Source organism: Borostomias antarcticus (genome assembly GCF_949987555.1).
Source record: "Borostomias antarcticus genome assembly, chromosome: 5".
NCBI classification, from domain to species: Eukaryota; Metazoa; Chordata; class Actinopteri; order Stomiiformes; family Stomiidae; genus Borostomias; species Borostomias antarcticus.
This window is the reverse complement of record NC_140238.1, coordinates 21,644,824-21,667,259: the sequence shown is the minus strand read 5'-3', so window position 1 is coordinate 21,667,259 and position 22,436 is coordinate 21,644,824. Positions and strand designations below refer to the sequence as shown.

Genomic DNA, 22,436 nt, shown 5'->3' with positions numbered 1-22,436 from the left:
AGGAGGACAGGGTTAGTTGCTGTACTGGACATCCACAGCAGACACAGGGGTATCTATCGGACTCAGGGCGGTCTGTGGGTGACAGTGGGGCATCCATTGGACCTGTATGAAGGTAGGAGGGAGAGAGATAGGAACTAGGGAGAGGGGAGGCAGAAAAGGGTTAGTAGCATGCAGAGCCATAAAAGCAATACAGATATTAAAACATAAAGTGCCAGTTGCATGGCAACCAGCATCTGTATACACGTCTAAATATACACAGTGCAAAACAGGATATACACCGATGTATACAGAGGATTCACAGGCAGGCTGGAGGCTGCCTTTCTGTGTCTCTAGGTCCTGGCTAGTGATTGTAGGCTAGGCTGCAAAGGTACGTTTTGAGATCTTGCTTAAAGATTTCCATTGTTAAATATGTATAATGGATGTTCTTTGATGTTGTGTTATCAATCACAATAGGGATAGTATAGAATCTGTCTATAATAGATATTGGCTTGCGTATGCGAGGTAGCCTACTGTGATTTGTGTTCTTTTATCGCCATCTTGTGGCTGGTGTTTGTCAGAGGAGTTAATGCACTTAAATTAAATGGACTGAGAAATCATCGAGAATCATGTGAGAATTCACAAGAGAACACAAAAAAGAAAAATAGAAGAATAGAAAAAAATAATAGATAAAAAGAAATGTTAGATTCTAAATGAGTAGAGCGCTCTCTCTCTCTCTCTCTTTCTCTCTCTCTCTCTCTCTGCTGCTGCTGCTAATACAATGGAGTCAATTTTTGTGTGTGGCTGGCCTGGAAGTCAGCGCACCTAGTATAGTGTTTGTTGGGTTATCCCTCCCATCCCTCCCTCTCTCCCAGCACACCAAAATCAAGAAGGACACCAAAATCAACCCGCCGATCTCTACTGCACAAGTAGAGTAGTGGTCAGAGCATTGGACTCCCACCCGGGAGAACGGACCCGGTGGGGATGACTTTATGGGACTATACCAAGGGACTATACCAAGGGACTATACCCCTTTCACTCAAACCTTTACCCCATGCTTTATACCAGTGGTCCCCAAACTAAGGCCCGCGCTTCCACATTTGGCCCGGCCCCCTGAACAATACCAGAGACGCATTATGATTTATTTTTCAGTCTGGCCACGCGAATCCTAGACTAGTCCCTGTCAAATAGAACGGAATAATGGCGAAAAGGTTAGGTAAGAGAAAAGTTGATTCAGAATGCAGGGTATTTAACCTGCAGTGGTCAAACGATTATTTTTTTGTTCAATGCAAAGAAAAGGCTGTTTGTCTCATCTGTCAAGAGGCGGTGGCGGTATTCAAAGAATACAATCTGCGCCGACACTATGAATCCCGTCACAAAGAGAAGTATGATAACTTGCAAGGCCAAATGCGAGCAGACAAACTCTCAAAGCTAAAAAGTGGACTGTTAGCTCAGCAGAATACATTTGTACGCCAAGCTCAGCTGAACCAGTCATCCGTTCGGGCCAGCTTTCGGGTTGCTCAACTGATAGCAAGCAGCGGTAAACCTTTCACTGATGAGGGTTTGTCAAGAAATGTTTGAATGCTGTCGCGGAAGAGGTGTGTCCCGAGAAGAAAGATGTCTTTAATGCCGTGAGTCTGTCGGCGAGTACAATCAGACGCATTGAAGAAATCGGGGGTAATGTATATGCCCAGCTTCAGCAGAAGACGAAAGAATTTGACTTTTTTTCATTAGCACTGGATGAGAGCACGGACGTGCAAGACACAGCGCAGCTGCTCATTTTTATTCGTGGAGTTAGCGCAAACTTTGAGATGTGCGAGGAGCTGTTTACGTTTAGGCACCCCTGCGATCGTCACACTTTTTCTGTAACAAACTGACCCCGGCCCCCATCAGAGAAGGGAAAAGTTATGTGGCCCTCACAGGAAAAGGTTTGGGGACCCCTGCTTTATACTGTAGGTCAGATCCTGTCCCAACCCCACCCCTTATTCTAACCCCAACCCACACTAGGGACTGGAAGAAGGACACCAAAACCAATTTGCCGATCTCCACTGCATAAGTAGAGTAGTGGTCAGAGCATTGGACTCTCACCCGGGAGACCGAGGTTCAAGACCCAGTGGGGATGACTTTATGTTATCATCAGTGTAACTGCATTAGCCACTGACCGCTACCATTAATGTTATGGAAGCTGCTGCTAGTTGTTGTGAGCTCATGAGCTTACTGGCTATCCTGCTCTTATTGTGCTGGATTAGCATTGGAAGCATTGGAACTGATGTGTCCAGGTGACAAGACCTATCTTAATTTCAACCCAATATCACGGCTAAACGTAGAATAAATGAGTTGGTCCACCCTGTTAAACGTGTCTATGCTACGTTTGAGCCTTGCTCGAGCGTAGAATACACCTGTGCTGGAGTGTAGAATATGCCCATTTTAAAAAACATACATCAATGTGCCAGTAGTCCACATACCATGCATGCATGGAGGCACTCAGGCAGCGAGCATTGAGAAATTCCCCTGGCGCGCGGGCCCGCGCAGGGGTATTGCGATATGCGGAGTGCGCCCACTAAGCGCTGTCCGAGTAGCTCCACTCCTGGATCCAGTTTTGTATATTAGTCTGATCCCTGTGTCCATGTCTATTCCCTGTGTTGATGTGGATGGTGCTTGTGTACACTGTGAATAGCTAGCTCTTATTCTAACTCTAGCTAATGCTAGTATGCTAGCTAGCTAGTAGCTACAGGAGCGTGTCTATGTTGCCACAGCTCTATGTTCCCACAGCTCTATGTTCCCACAGCTCTATGTTCCCACAGCCCTATGTTCCCACAGCTCTATGTTCCCACATTTCAAATATTTTTTTTTCAAAATTAGGCCCTATGTTCCCACAGCCCTGTTCCCACATTTCTAAGATTTTTTGGGTGGGCTGTGTGTGTCTGGAAGCAGAATTACACGAATACTACTGTCATATTAAAAACTACTGTTCCCAAATTTGGTGGAGGCGTGTAGTGTGAAACACTTCTTGCTCAGATGGCTCCTGTTCATGGAAGCTTGATCCCTGGAAACCGTGGAGGAAAGGTTTAAGTGGTTCAGAACTTCTGTTTCCACCAGCATGAAACGAGGGGCGAAAAGATTCATTGGCATTTCTGGCATAAGAACTGCAGAGCAAAGGTGTAAACAAACCTGCTGAATGATGAGAATGAGGATGTTACATACACTATTTGAGTATGAAAACACAGCTTAATACATTATACGCATTAGCCTATTAATGAAGAACATAACCTATATAAATGTGTTTATTAATTGCTTACTAATGTTTATGAATGTATGAATAATGCTTTGATGAATTACTTAATAAATGCTTCATGGGTGAAAGTTATTATAAAGTGCTACCCAAAAATCTTGGTAATGTGGGACATAGGGCTGTGGGAACATAGAGCTGTGGGAACATAGAGCTGTGGGAACATAGGGCTGTGGGAACATAGGGTGTTTTTTGTTTTTTTTATAAGTCTTAGAAATGTGGGAACATATAGGGCTGTGGGAACATAGAGCTATGGGAGCATAGGGATGACCCCCTAGCTACGTTACATTTGCTAACGTTAAAATACGAGCTAGCTAATGCGAACAGTAGCCTACTGTAGCTATAAGAACAGTAGCTATCATCATCATCATCTTCATCCGCTTATCCAGGGTCGGGTCGCGGAGGCAGCTGCTCCAGCAGGGGGCCCCAGACATCCCTTTCCCTAGCAGCATCAACCAGCTCTGCCTGGGGAATCTTTAGCCGCTCACAGGCCAGTGCGGAGATGTAGTCCCGCCACCTAGTCCTGGGTCTACCCCGCGGCCTCCTCCCAGCCGGACACGCCTGGAACACCTCCCTAGGGAGGCGCCCAGGAGGCATCCTCACTAGATGCCCGAACCACCTCAACTGGCTCCTTTCGACGCAAAGGAGCAGCGGCTCTACTCCGAGTCTCTCCCGGATGACTGAACTTCTCACCCGATCTCTCAGGGAGACCCCAGCCACCCTCCGGAGAAAACTCATTTCGGCCGCTTGTATCCGTGATCTCGTTCTTTCGCTCATGACCCATCCTTCATGACCATAGGTGAGGGTGGGGACGAAGATAGACCGGTAGATCGAGAGCTTTGCCTTTTGGCTCAGCTCTCTTTTCCTCACAACAGTGCGGTAAAGCGACTGCAGAACCGCACCAGCTGCTCCGATTCTCCGGCCAAACTCCCTCTCCATGGCTCCAGGGTTGTTTGACCCTCCCAATCTACCCTTAAAAACGCTCGCAAATGTATACCCCTCTTCTATCACGTGTTCCAATGTGAACAACCAACCACAAAACTCTGTGTACAACCAATCAAAAACTCAGATTTCTGCTGCTATTTCACATTTTGACATACGTGTGTATTCTACATTTAAGCATGGCTACAATGCAGAGACAAATTACGGACCGGGCCAATGGGGCCGGCACCCAGCGGCCCTTGACTTCCAGTTCGCGAAGCCCATCAACAATCTTTTTTAAATATTTTATGCCCATTCTATAGGGCCCTCTGACTAACAGGGCCCCTGGCCGTCTATAGAGTCCTCTGACTACTGGGACCCCTAGCCCTTCAACTACCCGTGTGGCACAGGTAGTTGAAGGTCCCGGGGCCTATTCTAGTCAGAGGGCCTGAGACGGTGGCCCTGCTAGTAAGAGGGACCAGTAGAGGGCCAGGTGCCCTGGTAGTCAGAGGGCTTTATAGGAGGGCTTGGTGCCCTAGTAGTCATAGGGCCCTATAGGAGGGCTGGGGGCCCTGGTAGTTAGAGGGCTTTATAGGAGGGCTGGGGGCCCTGGTAGTCATAGGGCCCTATAGGAGGGCTGGGGGCCCTGGTAGTCAGAGGGCCCTATAGGAGGGCTGGGGGCCCTGGTAGTCAGAGGGTTCTAGTGCTCCTAGCCCTCCTGAAAAGCCCTCTGACCTCTCTCAGTTGTGCACAATGTCTCCAAGCTGTCTACAGCGTTGACGCCAACTAAATTCAGGGAATGCGCTGCACACGGGACATAATGGATCAGTGGGTTTTTTCGTCTAAGATGTGCTTGGACCCCATTGTACTTTCCAGACATGTTACTCGCATATGACTGCCCCAGTTGGACAGGTCCAGCTCCAGACTGTCCACCATAGCAATAAGGTGTTTAGCTAAGAATGGATCAAACTTTGCCAATAGCTCTAGGATGCCCATGAAATTTCCATTGTGAGGTGATCCCAATAGCTCATCATCCCCAAGCAAGCCCTCTCTCCCCTAAAAATTGTATCACAGCCACAACTCTTCTTAAAACATCCCTCCAGTACTGCTTCTCTCCATCAATTTGTTTAACTTGCTTAGCCGGCCTGAGCGCAGTTGTTCGGCGATATGACAATATCAAGTTCGAATTGTCAGTTGTAGGAGAACACCTGATTGCCTTGTTACCATAATGTCAAGCCAAGAGACAACGTTTATTCAGTATCTTGCCAGCGACCAAAAATATTGTAAAACAGTTAGTGCATCCTCCTTTTTATCTTGGCGTTGTATAATAGGCAATTACAAGCAAATAATAATACCAAATATATTGTAAATATATCATGTAAATCCTGTATGACAATGTCTACAGGTGCTTTCTGGACGCATAGGCTGCGTACTGAAGCTGATTTAATATTTATGTTTACGTGATACAAGCAGTTGATTTTCTTGCAGTCACAGGGCTGTTACCTTCAAGTGTTATTACTTTTAAAAAAGTAAGTCGCGGTGCGGAGGGGGGGGCACACGCCCCATAATCCGTCCATGCTACAACGTGAAACTGAGCCATTTCAACAAGTGCCTCTACTTGTCTATTCTACGTTTTCCTCGTGATACCGGGCTCTCAGACAGGCTTTATCAGACATTATTTCATGTAATTTCAATTCACAGCTATTTCAGTGGCATGACTAGCTTCTGTCCTACCAGTCCTGAACAGAAACAAGCCAGCCACGCACATAAGCCTGGCTGGACCTGGCCTGGTTCAGTGTCGCTTGGTTCTCTGATATCAACTTTTCAAATACACCTCGCAAACTGTCAATTTTATTATTGACCTGTTTCTCAACAGTGGACTACATACAGTACAGTCATGGCCAAACATATTGGCACCCTTTGCACTTCTGTCAAATAATGCACCACTTTTCCGAGAAAATTGTTACAATTACAAATGCTTTAGTATTCACATGTTTATTTCTTTTGTTTGCATTGGAACAACACAAAAAAAACACAAAAAAAGCCAAATCTGATTTCATTCTATACATAATTCCAAGAAAAAATAAAAAATGGGCCGGACAAAATTATTGGCACCCTCACCTTAAATATTTGGTAGCACACCCTTTGGAAAACTGAAATAAATCGCTTCCTGTAACCATCAATGAGCTTCTTACACCTCACTACTGGAATTTTGGACCACTGTGCTTTTGCCAACTGCTCCAGGTCTCTCAGTTTTGAAGGGTACCTTCTCCCAACTGCTGTTTTGAGATCTCTCCAAAGGTGCTCTATGGGATTTAGATCTGGACTCATTGCTGGCCACTTCAGAACTCTCCAGCGCTTTGTCTTAAACCATTTCTGGGTGCTTTTTGAAGAATGCTTTGGGTCATTGTCCTGCTGGAAGACCCATGACCTCTGACGGAGACCCAGCTTTCTGACACTGGGCCCTACATTGTGTTCCAAAATTATTTGGTAGTCTTCAGATTTCATGATGCCATGGCATGCATACAGTCAAGGCATCCGGTGCCAGAAGCAGCAAAGCAACCCCAAAACATCTGTGAACCTCCACCATGTTTGACTGTAGGGGCCGTGTTCTTTTCTTTGAAAGCCTCATTGTACACAGTACAATGATGTGCTTTACCAAAAAGCTCTAATTTGGTCTCATCTGTCCACAGGACGTTCTCCCAGAAGGATTTTGGCTTCCTCAGATAAGTTTTGGCAAACTCCAGTCTAGCTTTTTTATGTCTCTCTCTGTGTCAGCAGTGGGGTCCTCCTGGGTCTCCTACCATAGCGACCCATTTCATTCAGATGGCGACGGATAGTGCGATCTGACACTGTTGTACCCTGTGTCTGCAGCTCAGCTTGAATTGGTCTTGAAGTTGATCGAGGTTCTTTATCCACCATTTGAACAATCCTTCGTTGCAATCTTTCATCAATTTCTCTCTTCCGTCCACGCCCAGGGAGGTTAGCTACAGTGCCATGGGCTGTAAACTTCTTGATTATATTGTGCACAGTGGACACAGGAACATTAAGATCTCTGGAGATGGACTTGTAGCCTTGCGATTGTCCATGCTTTTCCACAATTTTGGTTCTCAAATCCTCAGACAATTCTTTGATCTTCTTTCTTTTCTCCATGCTCAGTGTGGTACACACAGACACACAACACAAAGGTTGAGTTAAATTTTCTCAATTTTAACTGGCTGTGTGTGTGATTTCTATATTGCCAGCACCTGTTACTTGCTGCAGGTGGGTTTAATTACTAAATTAAATGAAAGGAGCACCACATGCTTGAAATACTATAATTTTGAAAAGGTGGCAATAATTTTGACCGGCCCATTTTTTTAAAGAAAATTTTATTATGTATAGAATGATATCAGATTTGGCTTTTTTTCCCTGCTTTTTTGTTTTGTTCCAATGCAAACAAAAGAAATAAACATGTGAATACCAAAGCATTTGTAATTGCATCAATTTTCTGGGAGAAGTGGTGCATTATTTGACAGGAGTGCAAGGGGTGTGAATATTTTAGGCCATGACTGTAGCTACGTGTCCATTGTTCAAGAGTCTGGTAGCCTCGAGATACTGATTTTGACTAGCAGGGGGCACAAAGGCCATGGTGGCCGCAGGACCACTGTGTGTGTGTGTGTGTGTGTGTGTGTGTGTGTGTGTGTGTGTGTGTGTGTGCGTGCGTGCGTGTGTGCGTGCGCGCGCGTGCGTACATGTGTGCACGAGAGAGAGAGCGAGATAGATTTTCCCATGCCAATGAAGTCCTTTGAATTTAATTGAATAGAGTGAGAGAAGAGAGAACGTGTGTGTGGGGGGGGGGGCTTGTATGCATAGGTTTTATACCACTTGGGGGCGTCATTGTAGCATTCAAGAACTGTACTGCTCCACTATGCTAAAAAGTGAAGTGACAAGCATCAAATCGGTGGACGTCGCGGTCACCGGGTGGTGCTATCGCGCAACGGTGCCCTGCAACCCTGCTAGTGCTGTAATTTAATCCTTATTTCCCAACCGGTTGTTATGGATCAAGGTCCAGAGAGGGGTTAGCGCCTGTTGCTTATTTCCCAGTGCAGAGTGTTGCGCAGGGGGGGCTCTCACTTCAACCTCGGGGGTGGATGATAAATGGATGATCTGAAGACTGTGCGCCGCTACGAAGGACCAGTTTTGGAGAGTCTGTATCGGCTACGACCGCAGAGCGCCTGGCTCGGACACCGTGCAACACGATAGCGAGGGTCGTTTCTGCGTTCGAGGGGTGCCTTCAGCAGAATTGAACTTCTTGTGGTGGAATTTCGTTAGCAAAAGTGGATTTGTATCGTTTAAATGATCTGTCATTGTTGACAGATACTTTTAGAAGTAGCCTGCGCAGTAGGCACACAGGGATAACAGCATGTTTTTATTGTGAAAGTTGAGTGTCGGTCCATTGTTTTTGTTTCTGTGACAAGCGCTTCGGACTTTTGGAATACTAATTTCTATAAACTGTCTGGAGGAGCAAAACGACGGGGGAACATGTCCAGCGATTTGAAACCGCGGCTTTGTTGCATGGTGAAAGGAGACGGCGGGTATGGTTTTCATCTGCACGGGGAGAAGGGAAAGAGCGGCCAGTACATCCGTAAAGTGGAGCCCGCATCGCCCGCCGAGGCGTCGGGTCTGCGCGCCGGGGACCGCGTCGTGGAGGTGAACGGAGAGAACGTGGAGAAAGAAACGCACCACCAAGTGAGTCGCGCACGGGTAGCCAAGCCTAGGGCTGCCACAGACCAGCCCCATTTCCTCCCCTTCTTTTAGGTTACCCATACATATTTTATAAATGAAATACATTGACCTTTACACGCCATTCATCCAGGTGACAACTTTTTCACATGAGCCATATGGTTTTTAGGCCTACTGGGAAAGCAACGAAACCAGGCAGGCAACGTGATAACATTACATGTTGTTTAGTCTGAACTCTAGAATGTTCTGTGATGAGATGCAGACATGCAGTTGCGCTTTTCAGCGCAAGATAAGGCCTATACGGCTGGCTGCAGGTTCCTGGAATGTACAGTTAGACCTCAACCTCAACACGTCCCCAAAAAACACCTCAGCATTATGCACAAGCATAACACGGCAACATAGCAATACTTAAACAAACTGCACCAACCACTGTTTCAACAAGATAGTTTCACTTATCAGGGGATGCTTGTTGGTTTTATCTCGGAGGCACCGTCTGTTGGCGAGCTGTCAGGCGGTGACAGGAGGAGATAATGATTTTCCCAGCCGCACAGGCATGTAGGCTGCAGTAGGCTATGTGCAGTAGGCTAGGCTACCCATAGCACCCTTATCAACGGGTTTAGTTACAGGGTATCTGCTGATAACTGCTGTTGTGTTGTGTAATGTTGTAGGCTAGTATTGTCATTAGTTTGCAAAGACAACAGGTTTGGGTGGGGTGTCAACATTAACAAAGCCAGAAACACAGGAAAACCAAACGATCCTATAGGCTATTTTAAATGTTTTGCTTTGTTGTATCGATCAAACGTGTTATCTGAGACGTGTAAGTGAAAGAGCATGGGAGACGACCTGAGTTTATAACTGAGTTTATACCCAGCATCCTCTATGAGTTCCAGTCGGGGTGTGTGTGTGCGCGCGTGTGCGTGCGTGTATGAGAGAGAGTTTCAGTCTCTCCAGTGTCTGTGTTTACTATGAGCCATGGACGGCGCCAGGATTTTTTCTCTCCAGGGGCTAAGGAGGGGCTTGACCAATAGCCTACATGGGGGTGCTAAGAAAAAAAGTTGATTTTCATGACAAGGGCGTAGGAATGATTTTGACATTAAACAAGCCATATAAACACGCCGTTTTCATAGCTATAATAAGCCGTTGTTGCTTGTCAGCCAGCTTGGCCAGTTAAGTTAGCTAAAGTTAGACGTAAGTTACGCTAGTGCTAGTAGGCTAAAAATCAGTCGCAAGCCATCAAACGTTCTGATTCAAAAGTCATTTGTTGATTTAATTGTATCCAATGTCTAATTTCATAAATTTAGCTAGTTTAGCCTACCCTCATGACTGAGAGACATTTACCTCATCCAAATGCAATCGTCCTCAAACTCACAGCGGGAGAAAGGGTCACATTAATGCTCCACAAGTGAAAGTGAAGTGAAGTTGGTGGTGATTCAAACACTGTCAAAACGACCTACCCTCGTCCCTCGCGCCTCTCTACCTCTTGGCCCCCTCGTCTAGACCATGGATGTAATAGGTCTAGACTTAAGTCTCTTTTCTTTCGAATTAGAAATTCCATTATGAGCGATTGGCTAACTGCACAATAACATCAGCGCGAATAGTCTGGCGAGGCGAGCTGGTAGGCTCGTAGGCATAACCAGACCAGACCCCACCACGCGCATGTAAATCGCAGGGTACCTGTAGCACGAGCACGAAACCATGGGACCTGATTATGAAGAGAGAATGAATGGCTGATTATGAACTTTTACTTTTTATTTATTTATTTTATTTTAAAATAAAAAACATACCAAAATGTTTGAGGGGACTTAACCGGGGCTAAGACACACACTTTTATTATTATTATTATTATTAGTAGTAGTAGTAGTAGTTGTAGTAGTAGTAGTAGTAGTATTGTTGTTGTTGTTATTTTGTATTGTTATTGTTATTATTATTATTATTATTATTGTTGTTGTTATTTATTTAACCTTTATTTACCCAGGCAAGCAATTAAGAACAAATTCTTATATACAAAAGCAGCCTGAGGAAGGGGGAAATAGGAGGCTGTAAATAAACATGTTATGTGCACATCATTTACAACAACAATAATAAAATACATTAATATACAAAAACACACACATATTCTTGTGTGATCTTCCCTGTAAAAATGCCAGTGGTAGTTGGAGCACAGTGGATGACGTAGGGTCCAGTCCTCCTCTCCCTGTCCAGATCACCATCTGCTCTTGTAATAGGTCATTACCGATGTGTAACAGCACTAACATGGTCAATTACGCCTAATTACTGGCTCTACTTGTGGCTCAATAACGATCTATATCTCCCCTCCTCCTCCTCTCCTCCTTCCTTCTCTCCTCTCCTCTCTCCTTCTCTCCCTCCTCTCCTCTTCTCTCTCATTCTCTCTCTCCTCTCCTCTCTCCTTCTCTCCTCTATCCCTCCTCTCCTCTATCTCTCCTCCCTCTCTCCTCTCCATCTCTCCTCTCCTCTCTCCTCCTCCCTCCTTCTCTCCTCTCTCCTCTCCTCCTCTCTCCTATCCTCCTCTCCTCTCTCCCTCCTCCCCTCCTCCCTCTCCTCCTCTCCTCTCTCCTTCTCTCCTCCCCTCCTTCCTCTCTCCTCTCCTCTCTCCTCCTTCTCTCCTCTCCTCTCTCCTCTACTCCTCTCTCCTCCCTCTCTCCTCCCTCTCTCTTCCTTCTCTCCTCCCTCTCTCCTCCTTCTCTCCTCCCTCGCTCCTCCTCTCTCCTCCTCTCCTCTCCTCCCTCTCTCCTCCCTCTCTCCTCCCTCTCTCTCTCCTCCCTCTCTCCTCCCTCCCTCTCTCCTCCCTCTCTCCTCCCTCTCTCCTCTCCTCCCTCTCTCCCAGGTGGTTCAGCGTATCAAGGCAGTTGAGCAGGAGACACGGCTGCTGGTAGTCGACCGGGAGACGGATGAGTACATGCGCAGCCTCCGCCTCACCTGCACCGAAGACATGGCAGTGCGCCCCGGCCCCGCCTCCTTCTCCTCCTCCTCTTCCCCTCCCTCCCCCTCGCCCTCCTCCTCCACCACGCCCACGCCCTCCTCCGCCCCCTCCTCGCCCCCCGCCAAGCCTGGCAAGAGGGAGAACGGCTCCGTGTCCCGGCTGCCCGTCGGCCCGAGCGCCGAGCTCCCCAAGCCCACCCGCAGGACGCCATCGCGCGCCGCCAGGAAGGTACGTACAGTACAGTAGCACTCCCTTGGGTTTCGCCGGAGATATTTGTGGATTGTTTTTTGTGTTTCGCGACGTGTAACTATGTCAATAGATTGATAAAGTCCTATTGACTCCATGAAAGTACATGCAGTAGGCTTCACCTATAGCCTCTAAGATAAGTGCACACACCCAGCCTATTGAAACACAACACATCTACCTATAGCCTCTAAGATAAGTGCACTCACCCAGCCTATTGAAACACCAAGCTGCTTTCATGTGTCTACAGTAGCAGACATGTTTTCTCTCTCTGTCTGCTGGTATCTGAATGTGGGTCAGGCTGTCGGTGGCGTTCCCATCGGAGGAAGACGTCACCGTGGCTTCCTCACAGGTCCTGGGTCAGATTACCTGCCCCAAAACCAATCCTCTGCAACGACAACACACAACAACACACGACAACCTCAACACACAACTGATCTTCGGTCTGTATTGAGAGGGACACTGTTGTTGTACCCCTAGGTGGAAATCCCCCCCCCAAACACACACAGATACACATACAACCCCCCCACACATTACAACAATATGACAGGAGTGACAATTAACACAAAAACAAACAGCGAAACGAGAGTGACTCGGAGCGCGTCCACATAGTGACGCGCCATCCCACTTCCCCACCTATTGAGTGTGTTGAGTGATGACACACACACATACACACAGGCACACATGCACACACCTCCCCACACACATATGCACATACAGTTCATGCACGCACGCACACACACATCCCACACACATACACACGGATACACACACACCCCCCCCCTCCCCACACACACACACACACACACACGCTGTGATCAGATAAGCTTACCATGGTCTTGTTTTTTCTAGCTGGCAGACTTGGAGAGATCCCAGAAGATCTGATGGTGTTAGACGTTAGATTAGGTTAAATCAGGGCCGAGGCTGTTCAGTGTGACAGGGGAATCCTGATCTGATCAGAGCCAATCAGCACTCAACACTCATTCTATACGGCCGGTGTCTCCCCTGGGAACAGATAACATGACTGGACGGCTTGGTTCCAGATTCCATGTCAGGGGGTCAGAAAGGCTACAGGGGGGGTTAAAGGTCGCGATCTCTCGGCAGGCAGGGCTCGGACCGCAGACAATGAGGCGATTCTGTCGCCGCTGGCTCGTAGAGATCCGGTGGGCGGGGTGAACCCCAGCCCGTTTGGGTTTGAAGTCTTGTCACACGTAGGCACTTTTTCTTCGAAATAGCCTATATCTTGCTTTTCTGGCGAGTGGCGTGCTGAACTATCCATCTCTGAAATCAGATCAGAAATCTGATATCCTCGGGGTGGTGAAGCCAAAAAAAAAAGAGGGGGGGGGTGAATTAAAGCTACGTTCGGCGGTTCACTTTTGGATTTTTGGATTCCATGTTGATTTGCGAAACAGGATGCGTGTCCGTTTGGTGGAAGATGGGCTCTGGTTTAGTTTGAAGTCGGGCCCAGTGAGCAGCACCAGAACCTCTCCCCTCTGCTCTCTGCGTCCAGAGGACATCTGCTTTCACTCAGGCTCTCGGCCCGCCAGTATCTGAACCGACTCAGTCTCTACACGAGCACTGACAACACCGATCAGATCCTATAAAGAGAGAGAGAGAGATAGAGAGCATGTGTGTGTGTGTGTGTGTGTGTGTGTGTGTGTGTGTGTGTGTGTGTGTGTGTGTGTGTGTGTGTGTGTGTAAGATATCCCAGCAGCCCATGAGGTCAAAAAGCTCTGCTAAGCTCAGGAAATGTTTAGATCTCTCTCTCTTTCTCTCTCTCTGCTTGTCTGTAAAGAGACAAAACAAAGCAGAGAAAGTCTGGAGATCAAACTGTGGGGAGCGGAGCAGAGGAGGGCAGCTGATCCTCCACCAAGCCTTCAGGAAGCTTCAGTAACCTCAAAGAGAGAGGATTTGAAAGGCAAAACCCTGGTGTGTAGAAAGGATATAAAGCACTTTTCGGGAAGTTGTGTGTGTGTGTGTGTGTGTGTGTGTGTGTGTGTGTGTGTGTGTGTGTGGGTGTGTGTGTGTGTGTGTGTGTGTGTGTGTGTGTGTGTGTGTGTGTGTGTGTGTGTGTGGGTGGGTGGAACAGTGACCCCGGAAGCGTGGTGTGCTGCAGCTGGACATGCTTGTACTCATCTGTGATTGGCTGGAGAGCGGGGTCTATTGTATTTCCTGTGCTGTTTCTGAGGGATCAGTGCTAACAGACGTTTGTCTCCGTGTCTGTGGGTGTCGGTGTCTGTATGTCATCTAGGCTTCTTTCATTATCAGTTGCTTTCACAAACCCTAGTTTGTAATTAGTTAGCAATAATTCCCGCAAAGCACAAACCCTTACCCAAGCCAAATTGGGGCGCATTAAATGGTCAAACCCCAGAGGCAAAATTTATATTTTCTATAAGTTCTAATTTTCAGAAACCGTGTCAATCACGTGGCCTCTAGCCAACAGGAAGCTGCTCCTGTAATGACCCTCCACAGAACAGAGACTGGCTCTGGGAACAGAACACACACCAACAAACAATCAGGTCAGCTGCCTTGTAGAAAAACTGGGTGGATTTACTGAAGCAAATGCACCTGCGCATGAAGCAGGCTGCGTCTGGTCATTTGAATAGCCCACGGGTTGTTGACCTTCCCTCACAGGGTTAACTAACGGTCGGACTGTGACTCGCCGTTATACACTATCAATCACCGTTAGACAGTACTGTATATGTTTGGGGGATTTTGGGGGGGATTTGGATAGGGGAGCATGTTCTCCACCGGCATGTTCCTATGTTCTCCACCTGCCTGTTCCTATGTTCTCCACCGGCCTGTTCCTATGTTCTCCACCGGCCTGTTCCTATGTTCTCCACCGGCCTGTTCCTATGTTCTCCACCGGCCTGTTCCTATGTTCTCCACCGGCCTGTACCTATGTTCTCATGCTGTCATACGTGTTCCTGCCTGTTCCCATGTTCTCCTGGTGTCGGGCTTCTCACTGGGTGCGTCCGCAGTGTGTTTCTTCAATGAGAAGCGCATTACAATTTACAAATTAAAAACAAAATAGTATAATAGGTCATTATTCATACCATTAGTATTGTTGATTCAGGGCAGACGTGAGTCCTGTCTCTGGGCTGCAGCTCAGTCGCTTCAGTACAGTAGAGGACAGAGCAGAGGGAGAGAGAGAGAGAGAGAGAGGGAGAGAGAGAGGGAGGGAGAGAGAGGGAGAGAGAGAGATGGAGAGAGAGGGGGAGAGAGGGAGAGAGAGGGAGAGGGAGCAGACAGAGTGATTCAGAGCGAGGGGTTCAGGAAATGGGGCCCAGTATACAGGGTGAAGAGGTGGTGGTGGGGGGTCTTTACAGGAGGTGGGGGGGGGGGCATGAGTCACTGCAGGGGAGAGGATGGTGTGTGTGTGCGTGTGTGTTGGGTGGAGGGGGTGAAACATTGAGCAGCAGTGGTGGTCCCTGTAGGGACGGTACGTGTGTGTGTGTGTGTGTGTGTGTGTGTGTGTGTGTTGGACTGTGTCTGCGTGTCCTACTGTGTGTGCGTGTGTGTGTGTGTGTGTGTGTGTGTGTGTGTGTGTGTGTTTGTGGGTCCCTGAGGAACCCTGGACATCACACACCTCCGTTCGTACACACGTGTCTGCTTTGTGGCCCGGGTGTCCTTAGAGGGCAGTAAAACAGCCATTAACAAGCCTGACCGCCAGCTGGACCACAGCCAGCAGAGCCGCTCTCTGACACCGGGCCAACAGGGTCTGTATGCGGGAATATCCAGATTGGATGTTTGTCATATCCGGAGCATATATGGATCATATCGATATGCAGTGTGTTAGGACTCTGTATATGTGTTTGTTCTGAATATCATGAATATACGAAGTCCTAACATGCTGCATACAGATTTGTTCCCATTCCTGAGTTCTCACTTTTCGCCCAGTGAGACCTCATGTCTTCTTGACACAGATGAAGGATGGGACTCATCCTCTAGACATCTCTTAGTTTCTCTTTTCTTCTCTTCTTCTCCCCTCTCCTTTCTTCTCCTGTTCTGTCTTCTCCTCCTCTCTCCTCTACTGTTCTGTCTTCTCCTCTCCTGTTCTGTCTTCTCCTCCTGTCTCCTCTCCCGTTCTGTCTTCTCCTCCTCTCTCCTCTCCCGTTCTGTCTTCTCCTCTTCTCTTTTCTCCTCTCCTGTTCTGTCTTCTCCTCTTCTCTCCTCTCCTCTCCTGTTCTGTCTTCTCCTCCTCTCTCCTTTCCTCTCCTCTCCTGTTCTCTCTTCTCTTCCTCTCCTTTCCTCACGTTTTGCCGTCTCTTCTTCTCTCCTCTCCTCTTCTCTCCTCTTGTCTCCTGTCCTCTCCTCTCCTCCTCTCCTCTCCTCTTGTCTCCTGTCCTCTTCTCTCCTCTTCTCTCCTCTTCTCCTCTCCTCTCCTCTTGTCTCCTGTCCTCTTCTCTCCTCTTCTCTCCTCCTCTCCTCTCCTCTCCTCCTCTATTCATTGTACAGTGAGAGCGGTTTGCCGAGCGTTGCCAGGGCAGCAGGACTCCTAGGGTTACCTGAATTCCAGTACTTCCTGTCAGGGGGAGGAGCTCCAGGCTGTGGCCCCGTGTTCGGCAAGCCTGGCCCTCACAACCCCTGTCCCCACACATAATCACTAACACATTGGCCTAATAAACCTCCCTGGTGTGTATGCGTACGTGTCCATGTGTGTGTGTGTTTGTGTGTGTGTGTGCGTGTGTGTGTGTTGTGCATGTGCGTGTCCATGTGTGTGTGTGAGTGTCCATATATGTGTGTGTGTGTGTGTGTGTTGTGCATGTCCGTGTGTGTGTGTGTGCGTGTCCATATGTGTGAGTGTGTGTGTGTGTGTGTATGTGTGTGTGCGTGTGTATGTGTGTGTGTCTAGGTTATATGACACTGACTGTTGGTTTGGGTTCAGTTTTATGACCTTTTTTCATCCCCCTGGTTTCCTTCCCTACATTCCTCTCATGTTTACTCTCCTGCTGATTTGTGGAGCAGCTAAGATAGTTCATGCTGCCTGACTCAAAACCCCTGCGTCTTTACTCAGTGTGTGTGTGTGTGTGTGTGTGTGTTTATGGTTGTACCATGTGCTTGTGTGTGTGTGCTTATGGTCGTGCGCTGTGCATGCATGCTTGTTAGCGAGAGAGAGAGTGTGTGTGTGTGTGTGTGTGTGTGTGTAGCGGTGCACACGCTCTCCCACAAGAACAATGCCGCCGTCTATCAGTGCCCCGCGGTTACCGTGACAACAACCCCGCAACCACAAACCGCATCCCATCGCTGGTCCGTCTCGCTCGTCATCGGCGATCAGCGCAGCCCGAGAGTCACGGCCCGCTTCTGTTTGAACCCCCTAATAGAGCAGGACAGACAGGCCACTGGGAAGGAGAGAGGGGCTTATGGAAGTCAGTTAAGCAGAGATGGGAGTGTGACTGAGGCCTACTCTGTACACCAGCCTAGCCGTTTCCTCTGTGGGGAATAGATTTAGAATGATGTGGAGAACCTCGGAGGCCCCCGGCGGCCCTGTCTGGGCCCTCGCGTCCGCGCCACAGGAGACACCCTTCATTATTGAAGAGCTCCGTCCTTTTGAAGGCCTCTCCCCTTTATCTGCGCTCTCTCTTTCTCTCTCTCTCTCTCTCTCCCTGTTTCTCTCTCTCCCTGTTTCTCTCTCTGTCTGTCTCTCTCTTTCTCTCTGTCTCTCTTTCTCTTTCTCCCTATCTCTCCCTGTCTCTCTCCGTTTCTCTCTCTTTCTCCCTCTCTCTCTCTCTCATTCTCTCTCTCTCTCCCTCCCTATCTCTCTCCCTATCTCTCTGTCTCTCTTTCTCCCTCTCTCTCTCTGTCTCTATAATTCTCTCTCTCTCTCTCTCTCTCTCTCCCTCCCTCCCTCCCTATCTCTTTCTCTCTCTGTCTCTCTCTCTGTGTATCTCTCTCTCTCTTTGTCTCTCTCTTGTTTTGTCTCTCTCCTTCTCTCTTCCTCTCTCTTTCTCTGCCCTCCCTTTCTGTCTCCCTCACTTGTAGATTTGCATGACAGCCATTACATGTGCATTTACTCCTAGTTCCTGTGTTTGTGTGTGTGTGTGTGTGTGTGTGTGTGTGTGTGTGTGTGTGTGTGTGTGTGTGTGTGTGTGTGTGTGTGGCCTTAATGGTGCACTGAGGAGGAAAGAGAACATCACCACGTGTTTTCTTGAAGTATCCTCTTACCTCTCCACACACCTTAGGTGACAGCTGTCACACACACACACACACACACACACACACACACACACACACACACAGCTCTCTCCTCAAGGCCGGAGCGAGCTCTGCTAGTTTTGCATTGTCACCAGGTCCCAGTGGCAAAGTGTCAAGTGTCACTTTCTCACCACAAAGAAGGTGGCCTCAGCCCCCCCCACACACACACACTCACATAAACACACAAAAACGTGTGTGCACGCGCACACACACACACACACACACACACACACACACACACACACACACACACACAGGGCCTCTAGTCTTCTCCAGCCCTGACACAATGCTGCTGATGTGAATGAGATCACCTGAGTATGTGTAGACAGTTCTATTTACATCACTTTTGTGTGTGTGTGTGTGTGTGTGTGTGTGTGTGTGTGTGTGTGTGTGTGTGTGTGTGTGTGTGTGTGTGTGTGTGTGTGTGTGTGTGTGTGTGATCATGTGTACTCATCCATGCGCATTCACATTCGTGCGTGGGATGTTTCAGCCTATATGACCAGAAGTGTTTGTGTGTGTGTGTGTGTGTGTGTGTGTGTGTGTGTGTGTGTGTGTGTGCATGGGTGTGCGTGTGTGTGTGTGTGTGTGTGTGTGTGTGTAGGTGGGCTATGTACTTCTGAAACAAGCCAGAGGGACCTCACATGTGCATCTCCCTCAGTAACATTCACAAGCAGCACTTTACACAACATTACCCTACCACCCACCATACACACACACACACACACACACACACACACACACTGTACACACACACAGACACACTAAGGAACACCCTACAGACCACCACCGCCCGACACACACACACTAAAGAACACAGTACAGAACACCGAACACACACTTAAGAACACTACAGAACACCGCCCACCGCACACACACACACACACACACACTAAAGAACATACTACAGAACACCACACACACACACACACACCGATCTTAACACCACACTACTCTTAACACCACAGCGTCAGACCGCGGGTAGAACCAGAACCCACAGGAGGATGAGACGTTTCGATTGAAAACACGATGGGTGAATGAACACCTGACTGACCATCACTGAGAACATCTGGAGGAAAGACAGGGGGAGAGGGAGGACAGGAGGGAGAGAGAGACAGAGGGAGGGAGAGAGAGACAGAGGGAGGGAGAGAGTGACAGAGGGAGGGAGAGAGAGACAGAGGGAGGGAGAGAGAGACAGAGGGAGGGAGAGAGAGGGGAGGACAGGAGGGAAGGAGGACAGGAGGGAGAGAGAGACAGAGGGAGGGAGAGAGAGACAGAGGGAGGGAGAGAGTGACAGAGGGAAGGAGAGAGAGACAGAGGGAGGGAGAGAGAGACAGAGGGAGGGAGAGAGAGGGGAGGACAGGAGGGAGGGAGGACTGGAGGGAGAGAGAGACAGAGGGAGGGAGAGAGAGACAGAGGGAGACAGAGAGAGGGGAGGACAGGAGGGAGGGAGGACCGGAGGGAGAGAGAGACAGAGGGAGGGAGAGAGAGACAGAGAGAGACAGAGGGAGACAGAGAGAGGGGAGGACAGGAGGGAGGAAGGACCGGAGGAAGGGAGAGACAGAGGGAGACAGAGGGATGGAGAGAGAGAGACAGAGGGAGACAGAGAGAGACAGAGGGAGGGAGAGAGAGACAGAGGGAGGGAGAGAGAGGGGAGGACAGGAGGGAGGGAGGGTAAGGAGAGGTAAGGCAAGTTTATTTGTATAGCACATTTCAGCAACAAGGCAATAGGCTAGATGGAAGTGATTAATCAGGTGTGCGGCAACCCTGATCACACCTGATTAATCACTTCCATCCAATAGTATAGGACAGGAAATAAATATGCCTGTAGAGTTTCAGGAAGTAGTGGAGCTTGTGCAAAGAGCCTATTCAATGTGCTTTACATTAGACATTAAAGCATTACATTGCGATATTTGGACCTTTACAAACATGCCTGGTGCTAATTCTTCAATTAGATTTACTAAAAGTAAGCTGAATCGTCCAAACAGTCTACTCAGAAAGATAATACATTGACATTTATTACCTTTTAAAACTCGCGCCCCCGGGACGCAGCATTCAGTCGAAGTGCGCATGCGCAACGTTGTGCTTAAACAACACAGTAGTAGCTAACTATTCCGGCGTCTATGGATATCATGCATGGATGTATTAATAGAACATGCAATGATATCATGGCGGAGGTGAGAAAACCGAAGCGAAACATCACGGAGGAAGCCAGAAAAAGAAAAAGACAATCTGATAACTTTACGACAGTGCACTTACTCGCAGAGCCTGTGGGGGCGCAGTTCCGGGAAAACCGTAGAAAACCCTATGTATTGCTTTAAAAGCATCAAGACAAAGTGCAGGTAGAGAGAAAGTAGGAGAGGGAATGCGGGAGTTAGATTGAGATGCAAAGAAAGAGGGGGGGGGGTGCGTGAGACGACCTGCTCTGCACTCATGTCCCCCCAGACGAGGCGAGACAGGGGGCGTGGCCAGGGACCAATGTGGCCGTCCTTCCCACGGTCGGAGGACGGGGTATTTTTGTGCCAGCCTATGAGGATTTGCGACATTTTTGGGGGCAACCTCTCCCTCGCCCACCAATGCCCTCTCGCCCTCCCTCTCTCTCTGCCCCCTCTCTCTCTATCTCTTTCTCTCTCTCTTTCTCTCTCTCCCTCCCTCTCTCTCTGCCCCTCTCTCTCTCTCTTTCTCTCTCTCTTTCTCTCTCCCTCCCTCTCTGCCCCCTCTCTCTCCTTCCCTCTCTCTCCCTCCCTCTTTCTCTCCCTCTCTTTCTCTCTTTCCCTCCCTCTCTCTCTCTGCCCCCTCTCTCATTCCCTCCCTCTCTCTCACTCTCTCTTGCTCTCTCTCTCTCTCTTTCCCTCCGTCTCTCTCTCTCTCTCTCTCTCTCTCTCCCTGCCCTTCCTCTCTCTCTCTGCTGGGTATAAACACTTCACCACCAGCCCAGCTGGGTAGCAGAGCTCCACAACAGACAAACACAAAGTAGGTTTTGTTGTTGTTTTTGTTGCTGTTGTTCTTTTCTTTAATGGGTCACGCTCAGTTGCTCTCTGGGGCCAGTACAAAGACAGTAGTAGTTGCTATGGTTATGGTCAAATTTAGGGATGGCGAGTTGAAAATCATAACTAAACTTTGAAAAATTGACGTATTTAGGAGAACCTAAATATGTGTTGGGTGAGTCAAAGGACTTGCCGGCACTTGTGTATATGCGATCACCCACACACACACACTCACACACACACACACACACACACACACTCGAACAATCACAGCATCCACTGGTTACAATGGAAATGGAAGAGGTTGTAATGACATCCACACTGGTTTCCTGCCTGGCCACCAGCGGCCTTACAGCATTATCAATCTGAGCACAGCTAGCAGCACATAGCTCAGTTAAACACGCACACACGCATACCTGCACACACACACACACACACACACACACACACATACAGTATATTTATACATACACACACCTGTAAACCTCCACCACACTCAAGCCATAACTGACATTTTCCATGTTTTCCCAGCTCAGTTGTATACTGCAGCTGGAAATCTTTTTTTTTTCACCGAAAAAGTAACTTACATAACTTATAATTTAAAAACAAAATGCATGTTGGTGTTGTTAAGGATGTGAGTGCTCTGAGAAACATGTATCCTCGGTCTGACCGGTTCTCTGAAGCTCTGGATGTGCGTGTTGGACTGGGCCAGGAGCTTTAGGTGGGATTGACCCACGTGACCCACTTCCTCTTTGGGTTGAGACGTCTTCCTGGAGCCTCAAACCCTGGTCTCTCTCTCCGCTGGTCTCTCTCTCCGCTGAGAGACAACATCATTTTTGAAGACCCAGCAGAAAACATCTGGCCTGGCCTTCTGCATTCGCACATGTGTAAACAACGATGCGTGTGTGTGTGTGCGTGCGTGCGTGTGTGTGTGTGTGCGTTTGTGTGTGTGTGAGCGTGAGAGTATGTTTGCCTGCACGCATGTTTGTGGTTAGGTCCGTGTGTGTGCATGCATGCGCGCGCGTGTGTGTGCGTACATGCTCACGCATGTGTGTGTGTGTGTGTGTCCCAGGTGGTTTACTCACAGGCTCTGGTTTGCATTTAAACACCGACGGAGACTAAACAACATGGACGAAGTGCAGGCAACAGAGAGAGAGGGAGA

At 48.5% G+C, this 22,436-nt stretch overlaps 1 protein-coding gene across 1 annotated transcript in view; it reads left to right on the top strand.

Annotated features, from left to right (window-relative positions):
• The first annotated feature begins 8,316 nt into the window (after positions 1–8,316).
• Positions 8,317–22,436, top strand: part of LOC311309394 (Na(+)/H(+) exchange regulatory cofactor NHE-RF2) — a 51,492-nt gene continuing 37,372 nt past the window's right edge. Inside the window, exons 1-2 of the mRNA XM_084438663.1 lie at positions 8,317–8,917; positions 11,757–12,080. Coding sequence (XP_084294789.1) covers positions 8,711–8,917; positions 11,757–12,080 — 531 coding nt within the window. The 5' untranslated portion in view covers positions 8,317–8,710. The remainder of the gene's footprint in view (positions 8,918–11,756; positions 12,081–22,436) is intronic.